At 45.4% G+C, this 14,967-nt stretch overlaps 1 protein-coding gene across 1 annotated transcript in view; it reads left to right on the top strand.

Annotated features, from left to right (window-relative positions):
• The window catches only part of LOC142014008 (SITS-binding protein-like), a 62,897-nt gene that overhangs the window by 12,670 nt on the left and 35,260 nt on the right, over nt 1-14,967 (top strand). The window contains exons 2-5 of the mRNA XM_074996005.1: nt 5,287-5,458; nt 9,741-9,948; nt 10,461-10,611; nt 12,522-12,722. Coding sequence (XP_074852106.1) covers nt 5,287-5,458; nt 9,741-9,948; nt 10,461-10,611; nt 12,522-12,722 — 732 coding nt within the window. The remainder of the gene's footprint in view (nt 1-5,286; nt 5,459-9,740; nt 9,949-10,460; nt 10,612-12,521; nt 12,723-14,967) is intronic.

Genomic DNA, 14,967 nt, shown 5'->3' with positions numbered 1-14,967 from the left:
GGAAAATGTACCCCAAAAGTCACTTGAGTAAAAGTACAGCTGCTTGGGGCTAGGGGGAATGTACTTAAGTACAAGTCACTGGTGTCCCTCTGGAAAACTATTTGATTAAATGTACACATGCACACGCACAAACACACATGTCACATCTTTATGGAACTCAAGTGCCCAGAAGTGAAAACAGCAGCAGCATTTTTACGCAAGTAACTTTTGGGGCACTTTCCCCACCTCTGCCATGCTTACAGGATGAAGGCCTGCATTCTGGAAAGCAAAAACTTTGCAAGGGACATGGCTGGCACATGGCGGGTGTGGGGAAATGCTATGTGACCAGCTGAGCATGAACATAGTACGTGTAAAGGAATGAGCACTGAATGAGAGTTGGGAGGTGGTATTATCACAGTGTACAGCACGGGTGAGATTGCCCTTGTCATACAGTATTCAGTTCCAACGTCTCCATTTTAAATAGCATATTGAAAAACTGGACAGAGTTTGAGAAAAGCTACAAAAATGGTTTGTGGTCTATAAAACATTCCTTATGATGAGAGAGACTTAAGATAAATAGACTGAGTGTATCAAAGAGAAGGTTAAAAGGTGACGTGATCTGCACAGGGAAAAGCGATCTGGTTCTACAGCTCTCTTTAATCTCATAGAAAAATGCATAACAGCTGGAAACTGAAGTCAGCAAAGTTCAAACTAGAAATTAAATGCACATTTTTAGCAGTGAATGCAATTAACCACTGGAACAGATGACCCAGCAGTGTAGTAAATTTTCCATCATTTGGCATCTTTAAGTCAAGACTGGATATCATTTTGAAAACCACATTCTAGTTCAACCACAAGTTATTGGACTCAGTGAAGGAACCACTGGGTGAAAATCTATGGCATGTGCACATGATTATCATAATGGCCTTGTGATGCATGGCTGTCTGACAGTGGCTGGAGCACCAGCACTCTGCTCCCTATTATGGTTACAAGTCTCTGGTCTGGCAGTTGCATCTAGTGCATCAAGTGGATTGCTGTTAAGGAAACCCGGGCTGCCTCTCTCCACCAAGCTTTATCCCGGGGCCCAGGAACTGGCAGTTCAAGTGTGCAATAAAGGCTTCGGTCACTTTCTGTCACATCCCGTGTCTCTAGAGGCCTAGTGGTAGCCTGGCTATTGACTTGCAATGCATACTTAACGGCAAGGGGTCTGGAGGTGCTGCCCCCTCATTCCCAGGCAGATGCTCTGCTGTATTTCCACTGGCAGGCTACCGCTCCAAACTGAGGTCTGCACCAGATGGCATTGGACTCTCTCTGTATCCCTTGAAGGAGCTACCAGAGCAGCTCTGCTTTTTTTGTGCTAACTGCCCTGACTGACCTACGCTGTGCTTGTGATGGCTGCCTGCTCAGTGATCTAGCCACTAGGCTACCTAGCCTCCAGTGAACCTGCCACGACTACGTATTTCTAACCTTCAAATACAGGAATGATACATGCACACAAATAGAATTATGTACATTCCGCACATTATAACTTTTCAAATGATACCTTGCAAGAAGTATTTTGTAAAAAGCATCTTTCAGTTGTGTATTTGTAGGCACATTTACATAGAGAATATGAATAACTCTTGTGACAGTGTCTTTTTAAGCTCCACCTATGCTGAGCACATCCAACAGGTGTACCTGGGCATAGCCTCCTGGTTCCAGAGCTGCTCTTTTAACCCGCTTGTTCCCCAAGGTGGGGTTCATACATTCCATCACACATCCCTTCTAACCTTAAATATCTATTACTCTCAGCTCCAGGTACAGTAGTCCCTTGAGTTATGCGAGGGTTCCGTTCCCACACACCCTCACATAACTCAAATTTTGCGTAAGTTGGGGCGCAGCTTTTTTCCTCAGCAGAACGCATATTCTGCAGCTGGGGAAGCATCAAGAGCACCTGGAACTCCTTTGGTAAGTCCTGAGTTGGGGGGGCAGCTGGGGAGAGGTAAGCCTGGTGGTAGGTTGGGGCTGTGAGAGGGGGGCAGGAGGGGTAAGCCTGGGGTGGGTTAGGGCTATGGAGGGGGGGGGCTGGAGTTGAGCCAGGGATGCAAGGCCCTGTGGGGGGTTGAGACAGAGCTGGGTGTGGGGTTGGGAGGGTGGTAAGCTAAAGCTGGACACAGGGTGGGTAAACTGGGGCCGTGCTGGGTTTGAACTGGGGCCGGGGCGGGATGGGTGTTTGAATGGGGGCCACATGGGGGGGGGTTGAACTAGGGCCACACAGGGCTGAGGGGGGGTTGAGCCAGGGCCAGGGGGAGCGGCATTTTGAGTTGCACTTAAGTCGCATTAATGCAAGTTAAGCACAACTCAAAATCGTGCATTCCAAGGGTTTACTGTATTGCAAATCTCGGTAAAATCACAAGAACTGGCAACACTGTAGGTACTGTGCACATTATATGCCTATAAAATTATTCACTTTTTTTTAGTAAAAAAACTAAAGGTGATACTTTCCTTTTAAATCAGGTTTATCTTTTGATGCACTTCTATTGAGAGTTCTTTCTTATATTAAAAATAACCTAAACTGCTAGTTATTGTTTTCCTGAAATGACTGCATTTTTAAATAAGGGTTACTAGTTAAGGTTGGAGCATTAGCAGCAGAAGTTAAAGTTTCAGTTTTACTCTTCCTCTCTAGTATGTAAGTCGCAGCTGGCCAAAAAATTCTGTCAGCCTTTAGCTGGAAAACAACTTTTTGATTAAATGGAAATTCCAGCACACAAAAAAATAGTTTTGTCAAGAAATTGAGCTTTTGTAAGAACAAATATAAGATTGCACTGTTTTAGTTGCTAAAACCTGGAAGAATACTCAGGCTTTTGTTTTGTTTTTTTATTAAAATAATGTTTTGTCAGTTTTTGAGGGGGAAGAGTATTTCTTGGTCAGGTGTAATATAGATGATAAAATACACAGTGAACAATATTTGCAGTGTTTTTGCTGTATCTATAGAAGTGAGATGATAAAATACACATTGAACAATATTTGCAGTGTTTTTGCTGTAGCTATACCTATAGAAGATATAAAAGTGCAAATTATGAAAAATCAATAAAATAAGGGAGCTAGACCAAAATTTGCCTCTTGAGTCCACCTGGTAATAGATAGCTACTTTGATATTCCACCTTTCCTGCATGTGTGGAACTCCCAGAAGAGTGCTGGAGACAAAACTATTAGAAGGATTTCAAAGGAAAATATTGCCTTTCATTGTTGATTGCTAAAAAGTTGAGACATTTAAAGGCATGTAATGTACAGAGTACCTACAACAGCGTTCCCTGTAAGCTGAGGGCTTGCTGGCCACCAGGAGAGATTCAAATCCCGCTGACCTGAGGAGCAAAGCCCCCACAGCCAGCAGCATATGTTTCTACTAGAAGTGAATATTTGCATTTGTCTTAGTGCACATAAATTCCTTCCACAGTTGGATAGAAAAAAATTAGAGGGAACGCTGACCTACAGTGTTGCTAGTTTTTGTGATTTTACAGAGCCTTTCAGTACTTGCTATTAATAAATCCCCAGCTCCTGGAATCAAGTGATAATGCAGAATTTAAGCTTTTATTTAAGGGAAAAAAAGCCTAGCCATCATGGTTGTGGAGAAACATTTGAGTCACATTGGCTGTGTCTACACGTGCCCCAAACTTCGAAATGGCCATGCAAATGGCCATTTCGAAGTTTACTAATGAAGCGCTGAAATGCATATTCAGCGCTTCATTAGCATGCGGGCGGCAGCGGCGCTTCGAAATTGACGAGCCTTGCAGCCGCGCGGCGCGTCCAGACGGGGCTCCTTTTCGAAAGGGCCCCGCCTACTTCGAAGTCCCCTTATTCCCATGAGCTCATGGGAATAAGGGGACTTTGAAGTAGGCAGCATCCTTTCGAAAAGGAGTCCCGTCTGGACGCGCCGCGCGGTGGCAAGGAGCGTCAATTTCGAAGCGTGGCTGCCGCCCGCATGCTAATGAAGCGCTGAATATGCATTTCAGCGCTTCATTAGTAAACTTCGAAATGGCCATTTGCATGGCCATTTCGAAGTTTGGGGCACGTGTAGACACAGCCTGCATGGCATAGTGCCCTGCCTAGAGAGGCGCATGGCCGTGTGCAAACTGCCCAGAGCAGCTCCCTGCGCAGTGCCCCATACAGAGCAGCTCATGGTGCAGCTATGTGCAAGCTGCCCAGTGTGGATCCCTACGCGGTACATCGCCATGCCCAGATCATATTGGAATATCCAGCAAGTTCCCGGTCCTGGGGCTGCTGGATATGAAAGAGTTTTCTGTACTAGAGGATTTACCTGGCATTGCAGGAGTCCATGTGGGGGCTCAAGGCAGGGAGTGGGAGTGCAGGAGTCAGGGTCTGGGAGGTGTGTAGGGGGGTTTCAGGGCGGGGGTGAGAGATGTAGGAATCAGGGCATGGAGCTGGGGGGCTTAGAGCAGGGGGCTGGGAGGTCTCAGAAGTCTCACCAAGGCCACCTGTGGTAATGAGGGCAGCATTACTCTAGCAGTGGCAGGTCCCCAGGGCCACCTGTGGTGACTCACCATCACAGCCTGGTGGCTGCTCCCTGGATTTGGCCTGAGGTGATGAAGGCCATGCAGCCCATCTGGCAGCTGCTTCCCAAGGGTTGCCTGAGAGGTAGAGGTCATACTGCTGGTCGGCAGCTGCTCCCTGGGGATGGGGTGCTTGGTGTTCCCCGTGATCACTCATGAGTATAACTGTTGCTTTCCGTTTGATAGGACATGAAACAATCACATTCTGCATGAATCCTATTGTTCTGGCACAACCAAACTCTATCCTTCCTTTAGGTTATAAGAGGAAGCTGCATACAAAATTTGGTGGTCCTAGCTCTTACCATTTAGGAGAAGTTGTTGAACAAATAGACTCACAGAGTGATGGATGGACACACAGACAGACAGATGCACAAACTGTCTGAAATACATAATAGACTTGGGCTGGAAACACTGGAACAATAGTATCATGCACCTATACAACAGTCTGCCTCAAAGCACTGGGAGAAGATTCACTTGTTAATCATCATAGCATCCAGCGAAGAAAATGTCACTATTCTGGGTGGTACCAGTGAGGATTCTTGAAACAAAAAGGTTCTGACTTTTCAAAGGCCCTCCAGTGACTCACTGGCAGAGTTCCTTGCTCAATCCACTTAAACCTGTTCCCGTCCTAGGAACATAATATAAAGAACCCTCTCCCGCTTCTTTATTACCCCATGTATCTATTATGCTACATACCAGTCCCTGGTACAAAGATTGTTTCTCTCCATTTTTAACAGAGCTTTGTGTTTGATTGCAGGATTGTTTTTCAATGACCAACATCTCCTGGTACGGAGGAGCAACCCTCAGAGCCCAGCGCTGGCCTTTGAATAATGTGAATACAAAGCCCCAGCCCTTTGTTATCAGCAACCTCACCAAAAATCCCACCAGCTATGGATCTGTCTTGGAAAAATATTTTTTGGGATCAACAGGTAAGAAAAATTTCCTTGCTGTGATTTCTCAGTGATAATTTGAAACATCCCCTGTTGCAGAAGGTGATTGGACTTTGAAAAGGACTGGATAATACCTAGTAGCTCTATAAATTAAAACAAAGGATAATCATATCTCACATCTGAGGGCATAAGATGTTCCTCAAAAAGATCCCAAAATACAACCAACTGGTCAGGTGTTTACCCCTTCCTCTGAAAAGTCAAATACTGGCACTGTCAAAAGGAAGATATCAGACTATATGGGCCAGTATTCTGCACTGGCAGAGAAATCTTTTATTTATTCTTTGTAATGGTTGCTGGCCTGACAGTACACCTACCCGAATGCAACCCAAAGATACAGTACTGGAAAAGCCCTTGGCAGCGGGAGCTAGTGCTGTATATTATTGTGGAGTACATAGCATGTGTATTTAGGTCTTTAGTGGCATAGGTTACTGACAATCACAGATAATATTTTCAGCTTCTACTTTGGCTGCAGAATCTATTGTACAAATTTTTCTCCTTTCATTCGTGCGGAGGGCTAGCTGAACAGATGAAATGGTGCCTCAGGAGGACGTGCATGGAAACTCAGGAGAAGCTTTTTCCCCTCAGTCATAAGCATAATTCCTTAAACTTGTTCCCTGCTGGCCTGAGTTTCCACTGCCTCAAACCCTGGATGGACAGTTACACCTGTGCAGAGCCAGCATAGAGGTGCTACCGTTCTGAGGACAGGGGACAGCTGAAGATGTCATTTCCAGCTCGGGTGGATACACACACATTAGCTCCGATTCAGCCAGCACACCAAAAATAGCAGTGCGATTGGCGGGGGAGGGGGTGTGAAATGGGTGAGCTTAGGTACATACTTCTCCTCCAGGCCTGTCCCTGCCAGCAGTCAACCTACACACTGCTGGAAGTGTTGTCTGAGGAGCAGACCTGGAACGCCTGGCGCCGCTAGTTACATGCAGCCTTCTGTCTGGCTTGCAGCCACACTTGATCCACCTGCCAATCCTCCTGCTCTTCCTCTTCTGCCTTCTTAGTCTTCCCCTCATTACTGCAGCTCCCAAGCATAGCCCTCGGCGCTTCCTTTCTCTGTCTGCAGCTGGGATGCTCGTCATCTAACCGCCCCAGCTGCCACTGATTCCTCCGACCATCCGCACGGCGCAAACCTGTTGCATTTTTTAAAATTCAGGAAGGATGAGAGTTATAAAAATTAAGGGCTAGATTATGCCTAAAGGCACAGTCATGAGCAGAAGCCTCCTGTGTGTGCTACGTTCACCCAGGAGTAAGCCTGGGAGAGCTTGTGACTCGAGTCACTGTTCCTTTCCTGCTCCTAGGAGGTAGCAGCTGTGTTGTAGTGGCCAACAGTACCAGCAAAGTCTCTCTGCCCAGCTCAGCACGCTGGCTCTGCTCCTCTGGCCAGAGACTTGGCGGGAGTACCTGCTTCAGGAGGGGAGTAAGCAGACTAACAGCCCTGTCTACTTGGATGTCCCAGGCCTAGGTAGCCAGCCTGGTTCCTGTTACAAGCACACAGTCCAAGCCAGACTTTAAGACAGGTTGTACCTCCCTGGTCCAGCACCCTTGGGACCTCACTGGTCTTGAATGAGGAATTTTGCTAGGCCAGGGGAAGCTAATGGCAGCTCCCACTGGCCCTCTGGCTGCAGCTCCTCATCTCTCTGGCTGTGGCTTGCAACCGCTGCCGCACCCAACAACCCCAGCTGCAGTGCCCTGCCCACTAGGGGGCTGCTGGGAGAAGCAGGCACTCTGGCCTCGGTGCCCTGCCCGGGACTGCCATGGGCAGCCAGTGCTCCAGTCCTAGTTCCCTGCCTGAAGATGCCAGTGCTCTGGCCCCAGTCTCCCTGGGCAGCTGCAGGGGGAAGCTGGCAATCCATCCCTGTTGCCCCACAAGGGCAGCTGAGGGATGCCTCCTCCAGTCTGGCCTCACTGCCCCTCTGTGGGGCTGCCAGACCATTGCCCTCTTGCCCCAGCTCTCTGGTTCAGGAACATCCCTTGTCCTGCTGGAAGAGAGAGTGCCAGTTTTTGGAGATGCAACCTGTATACTGTACTTATACTGTGTTACTAGCTCTGTTTTATATGGTGATCATGACAGTTGGTGCCTTTCTTCCAGTCCCAGCTCCTGGAGTCAGGTGATTACATGAGCATATCAGCTTTCATTTAAAAATAAAGGTGTCTAGCTCTCATGAGTGCAGAGAAAACTAAACAAAGCCAGAGTACAACTTAATTACTCTGAAACAAAACAGCATAGAAAATGACCACAATTGGTTTATAATGCTGTGGTTTTAAAGTCAATCTCATGATATTAGGTGTCCTAGAGTCTTGATTTTTTTTTAAACTTCTGAATTTGCAACATTGCATATAAGAGTGTGAAATGTAAATCCTAGTCTGGGACCTGTGAGAGTTTGTGTGATGGTTTTTATACATATACAGGCTTCTGCATGTTTAACTAAAGTACCCTCAGCATGCTAAATAAGGCAAAGAAGGGTCTTCCTCTTGGTAGTATTATGGCAGGGCATCCACCCCCACATCAGACGGCATGTGTATTTGCACGAACAGTTACAGAGATGGTCAAAGTCAAAACTTCATGTAAAAATTAGAGGCCTGATCCTGGACCACTGAAGTCAATAGTATTTTTATCATTGACTTGAACAGAAGCAGGATCAAAATGTAGATGTAAAAAATCTGATTGGGGTTTGTGCACTGAGAGCTTCGAGTTACCACCAGATCAAATAGCAGCCAGGCTTCAAAGACTGAAAGGGTCATGTTAGATTTGTAAACAAAACTTTCATGCATGAAATATAAATCTGTCATGGGAAATGGCTTATGGAGCCCAGCATCTGAGCAATGGAATGTTTTAGTGAAAGCCAATGTGTAACATAATGACTTTTTGGTTTGTGTCTTTTTGGCTTATTCTGAATAAAGTGAGGACAAAAGAAATTGCTTTCTTAGGAATTTTATAGAGAGTTCAAAATCCTGACACATGTATATTATATATAACTGTATATTCCCTCCTCCCCCAACAAGAAAAACTCTGAAGATGCAGAATGCTTTTGTGGGTATGGTTCAGTTAAATTCTGACTTTTATTGTACTTAGTCTAGCTAGATTGGAAAGGACATATAGTCTGATGGTTAAGGCCCTCAGACTCACGAAATCTTAGTTCAGACCCTGGCTCTGCCACACACTGTTGATCTGGCTTTTGTCATGTCACTTAAGCTCTCTGTGCCTCACTTCACCTGCTGGGGCAGGCAGGTAGGGAGCCTCTGTGGAGCATGGGCAGTGCCAGGTGAGTCAGTTTGGGAAGACATTGCCTTCCCCTGCCTATGATCATCGCCACCCGTGGCTCTTCCAAAAGCCAATATGAACAGAAATATTTTTGTGTCTTTATGAAAAAAGATTAATGAAAACTTTTATTTAACGTAAAGGTCCTTGTTCCCCCAGTAAAACTGTGGTCCAAAACAACCCTGCATCGTGCTCCCACCCGCGAACCAGGGAGGTAACAAAATGAGGAGGTGGAGGGTTAGCTTCATTTGAGGGGAGGCAATGCAGGACAATGGGGAGGCACTGAACTAAGTCACAGGAGAATTGGTTTCTCTTTCCAGCTTTCTCCCCTCAGACACAAATTTTTCCACGATACTTCAACAAAAAAAAAAAAAGTTTTACCAGCTTTACAGTGAGTAATGACGGTTTTGCTTCCATGGAAACTTTCAGAGAACTAGTAATGGAAACCTTGTACTGACTTTAAGGCAAAGTTTAGGGCTATCTTATAGAATATTCTTTGTTTCCTCCCCGTGTGCCCTTCATGGGATCAATAAGCATCCAACCACACATTCATGCCCTAAAATACCAATACAAGTTGAGATGTCTCATGAAAAAGATAATATTTCAAGTGAAAACAGTTTGAACTTGTCAGTGCCCTGATGGGTGTGGTGTAGGGACCTGTTATGGGTGTTGTGGACAAGTCAATGATGGCTGGTTCTTGGTGCACTTCACTAATGGGCCTCTCCTAGTGCAGGAAAGGCAGAGAAGATGATGTTCATGTTGTGACTCCCCTTCTCCTACGATTTCTGTCAGATGTTCATTTGTACAGCCACAGATGAAGAGACGAGGAAACCTGAGGAAAGTCTTGGGGATTCCTGGATGTTTTTAGAAGAGAATTGAGGGCTCTTGAAGGGAGAAGTGAGGTGTTTGGGTAGCAGAAGGGAGAAGAAGAAGTAGGGTCTCTGAAATGGGAATGTTTCCTGACTTTAATGCTTCCTCTTGTTGTCTCTAAAGGGGTGACAGTGACAGTTGCACCAGACATCCCCATCTTCCTCTCAGTGGAGAGCAACAGGCACTTCTGTCTGGAAAGCCCTTCCAGCACAGATATGGTTCCCCTAACGTACATGGTATGCATCAGTCAAAACATCATGGCTGCCCACCAGGAAGTGGGGAGCCAGCTCTCACAGCAGGAAAGGAGGCTGCCAAACACTGACATACTGAGGTAAGAGAAAACCTTCCCGTTCATGGGGTGCACCAAACATCAGTCCAATGACAGCATCCCTTGGTCACTATCCAACTGGGGTGGATTTCCATCAGTAATGCAGAGTGAGAACCTCTAGAGCCCATTACCCTTTGCCCTGAGCCATTCAGTCCCCCCAGTGAGTGTAAAACAAGAAGTTGAATTAAAACATTTTAATTCCTATGGACATTCAATAGCATCTTCATTAATCAATTGATTCAAAAGCTAGGACCCAAAAGCCCAATTCACTGAGGATAAATATTCCTATTCTTTCTGCACTCAATACCCAAATAATGCTCCAAGTGGATTTAGACCATCATAATCTCCAGCCATTTCCTCTTTTCATTCCTCCCTCACCCCCGTATGCACACTGCTTTCAGAGCCCTTATGTCATGTACATTCTGCCCAGTTGTGAGAGACTAGACATAATAAATATCTGGTACGATCAAGCAAGACTCCATTCTATTTTCTTTTTTTAATCTATCCTGATGCAGGTGGCCAGTCTGGAGGCATTTCAAAGCAGCAGATTCTGCTGCCAAAATGGAACGAGGATTAAGGTCTTTCTTCAACAGACTGAGAAGACATCATCTCGGGGACGGGCTAATTGCCCTCAATGAACATTCCACAATGTTACTTTCCAGAGTGGTACGTGCATACGTGCTTGGGTTAGGGCAACCAGAGGAGCTGCTTAGTAAAGCCCAGTAAAAAGGGATGAAGGAGTTTGGCTGCTCTGGCTCAGAGAATTTGCCATTTTTGTTGTAGAAATCTGATGCTCCCGGAGTTCTACTTTTGTTCTAACATCTGGGGCACCTGGCATAGGCCACTGTTGGAAGACAGGATACTGGACTAGCTGGACCTTTGGTCTGACTCAGTATGGCTGTTCTTATGTTCTTATGAGATAGAGCAGAGAAGGCTAACTCTTGGAACAGGTCCCACCCCCAAAGGTAAGAAGTGCTGACCAGCGCATGCTTTGGTTGCTGGCAGAATATAGCAGAACTTCTGAACTTTTTTGAGAAGGTTAAATAGTAACACAGAGGAAGCCGTGCTAGTCTATACATTATCAAAACAAAAAGCAGTCAAGTAGCACTTTAAAGACTAGCAAAATAGTTTATTAGGTGAGCTTTCGTGGGTCTGTCCCACGAAAGCTCACCTAATAAACTATTTTGCTAGTCTTTAAAGTGCTACTTGACTGCTTTTTTTTTTTAGAAGGTTGTGTGCAGAATAATGGGAGACTATTGGAGATGTTACATATGGCTAGGTCTCCCATCTCTATGGCAGACAATAGGGCTGGATAAAAGCTTTCAAATACTTTCTCTGAAAATCATCTTTGTTCAAAAAGAAAGAAACTTCATGGGTTTCCTAAATTTTCTATGGGAAAGAATTAAAACAACCGACTTCCAGTTTTGACTTCTTTTTTTTTTCCTCGTTCCATCACCCCTTTTTTCAGTGGCAAAATGGAAAAAAGAGAAGAAAAAGGGCAAGAACGGGACAATATTTTTTCACAAATATAAATAAACTGTCTCTTAAAACCTGAAAGATGAAAAATATAAGGAAGTTTTCAAAAATTTTCTCTATTACCATTTTTGGTCTAGCTCTAGTAATTTACATGTCACATAATGATCAACACTTATCATTAAAGAAGGGGTAAAGTGTTGTATGTGCTTTTCTGTATAAATCTAATCTTAAGAATAATAAAATTATTTTGCACTAAGGGTCTGTCTACACTGCGGTTGATGGTGTGACCTACATTTATGACACTATAGCCAAGCTAGCTTTCCTCTAGCTACCCCACACCTAACAATAGCAGTGAAGATTCAGCAATGTAGGCTAGTACAAACACTAGTACTTACCCAGGATTCTGGGTAGGCCCTACACTGCTACATCTTTACTTAGCTGTGCTAAGCTAGAACATAGGCCAGTATGTGTAAGTGGGGATGTCTGTCCAAGCTGTAATTGCACTTCTGATTGCAGAATAGATGAACCTTTAGTGTGCTCTCAAATTGTTTGTGGTTATTTTTTATGTGCTATTCAATTTGATAGGAATGAAGCCGGGGTTCAGATACTGAATTGGGATTTGGGAGAGCTGGGTTCAGTTCTCAGATCTGCCATAGGTACCCTGTGTGACCTTGGGTCAGATTTTTGCAGACAGTTCATCTCCCATTTTAGGTACCTGAATGAAATGGCTGAACTGTCCAGCATCCGGCAGTTCTCAAGCATTATTTAGGTGGTTTAAGTGAGAGCTTAACTCTTCTGAAAATCTGCCCCTAAATCAGTGTTTACTTCAGTTCCCAAACTGTAAAATCGGTCCCTTATTCTTTCGATCTTGTCTGTGTAGACTGTAAGCTCCTCAGAGCAGAGCTTGTCTCTTGTTCAGTGTAAGTGCAGGCCTCTGCACAATGGGATCACCAGTGTCAGCTGGAGCATCTATTTGCAACTCTGCTGCTGTGTTGTGACTTTGCCTGATTTGTGCACTCTGGTTATCAGTTTCAATTTACCTTGATGAGTTGTGTTCAGAATATTGATTAAGAGTGCATTCTGTTCTTCCTTCCCTCCAGGACCATATGCACTTGTCCCTGGCTAGCAGGAAGATGCATGCTCTGAGACGCTCCAGGGACCACTCGTTCATTAAATCTCTGAAGTTTTCCATAACCCTGTCTCCGTATATGAGCATTAGCTCCCAGCTGTTTCTGATGTCTCTGCAAGAGGGCAAAGAAAATTACTGGCTGAGCCTCCAGTCAAAATTTGACAACCATGCGGTATGTGTCTATATTGCTTTTCTGATCCACTCACTTAAATCTAGACAGCCTGAACTCAGAATTAGCCAACAGATGTAAGGAACATTTGGCTGATTAAGCACTCTCTAGGCAGTAATTGATCATCAGTGTAGCATACTAGGCTAAGCATTGTTTAAATATTGGTGACCCAGTCTTGGACTTGTAAAATGTAATATAGATAAAGCTGTATCTTGGATTACTTAATAGAATGTGTCACTGAAAAAATATTACCCATTCCAGTTGTATATTAACCAAAATAACTCCTGATTGAAACACAAAAAATTTGTATTATATAAAGAGCTAAATCTCTTTTGATAGAGGCTCAGTTCTGGTGACACAGGGATATGTTACTGCTGAGAATAAATTAGGAAATGTTTTTAAATGTGCCTTGTAAGCAGCTCTAAAAGCCTGCGCCATTAAGTCAATGTGTGGCCAATTGGATTTGTTGGTATCTTTTACCTACATTTCCAATGAGAAGCCTCTATAACGGGTCAGCCAGCCCTGGCACAGGTGCCAAGAGTCACACACAAGCATGTGAGGTGGTACCTCAGCCCCACTCCTCCTCCCCCATGCAGCTGGGAGCTTGTTCAAAACCGTGCTGCCTGTGGATTAACAAAAGACCAGCTAGTGCTACCAATGACCACCTAAATGGTGAAGCTCTTCATCTTAATTTATTTATTAATGAAGCTGTTGTAATGGGACTGTTAGAGACTTTAACAAGTGTCACCAGCACTCTGGCCATAGATAGAGGTCAAAAGGTCAAATTTTGGCATTCCACCTCAGAAAGGTTGCTGACCCATTCTAAAACCTCTTACTCCTTTTTACCCTGTCAGTTCTAAATTTGAGGAGTGTTCATAAGTGACCTCACAATAAATGAGCAGTGCCCATGACTCAGTACCCAGCCACAGTCTTATCATGATAAAACCAGGCTATTTGTAGCCAACCTGTCTTGAGCCCACTGGATAAAAGCTTGGGCCTCTTCCGCTGTGGCTCCTGGAGTAAAAACTGAAGCTGGCAGCTGAAGCAATCTCTGGCCTCTTATGAGGACCAGCCAGTAGACAGGGACAAAGACCTGTGCTTTCTGATTACACATGCGACTCAGTATAGGGGTGGGAAGTAGGAGTACAGGGGGTGTTGTAACATCCACGAGTCTTGTACCCAGTGTCCCTGTGTCCGGAGGCCAGCCTCTGATGATCATCCTTTGGCTTTACCAGCCCTGGGTCCGGGCCTCTGGGCAGACCCCACAAGGTCTTGCTGGGCCTCCAGGATCCATTTGGCCCCACTAACTCTGCCATCCGCTAGGGACCTGCCAACCTCACAGGCTCCATGGGCCTTCAGGGTCCTGTCACCTGCCAGCCCTGCCCCTGCGAGCTCTGCAGCCCACTGGACTCAGGGTTCAGGCTACTGGCCCTAGAGGCTCCACTGCTACCCAGGGTCCTTCCACCATCCCAAGGGTCTGTGCAAGGCCTCAGCCTGGGGTTCAGCAGCTGCCCCCAGCTGTGGCCCGAGCCAGGGCAACAAGGGTCTATGATGTCCAGAGCTCCCAGGACAGATGGATCAGCTGCCATTGCAGTGGACAGTGTCTCGTGGGGGAGAGTTAGCACCCACCAGAGGGACACACACAGGTGAAAGGGCAGGGGTGTAACTCAGCTCCCCTAACCTAAAAATTGTTCCAGCACCACTGCAACTCAGTATCCTTGGCAAACCCTACACTAATGAGCCACTACACAGAGGAGCAAATGCAGTTCCTTTTCTGGGACGAGAGTGAAGCCAAGTTTTCAGAGGGATATTTTAAATCAAAACAAACAATAGTTAAATATGAAAAATACTTTGCAATTCACTTTTCAGTATTTATTTATTGATGCACATTTCATCATTTAAAAAGCATTTTTATTGTAAGCTTGAGTTTCAATTAAAGAAATTTTCACGTTTCTTGCCAATAGTCTAGGAAGAAGTATAGACACATGGGCTGTGGCCACACTACCTCCCGCTTTTGGAGGGGGCATGCTAATGAGCCACTTCGGCAGATGGTTTTGGGAAGAAAGGGCTTCTGAAATCAGGAGATTTGGTTTTGAAAGACCCCCGGCTGCATGAGCGGTGTGTGTTTTGAAACCGGCACTTTTGAAGCACACATGGCTGTCCTTATGCTAATGAGGGGCTGCATATTCATGGTAGTGCCTCATTAACATCTGCCAAAGTGGGTCATTAGCATGCGCCCTCCAAAAGG

The sequence above is a fragment of the Carettochelys insculpta genome, chromosome 6 (assembly GCF_033958435.1).
Source record: "Carettochelys insculpta isolate YL-2023 chromosome 6, ASM3395843v1, whole genome shotgun sequence".
Taxonomy (NCBI): Eukaryota; Metazoa; Chordata; order Testudines; family Carettochelyidae; genus Carettochelys; species Carettochelys insculpta.
The sequence above is the reverse complement of the archived record's forward strand: the minus strand, read 5'-3'. Positions and strand labels throughout refer to the sequence as shown.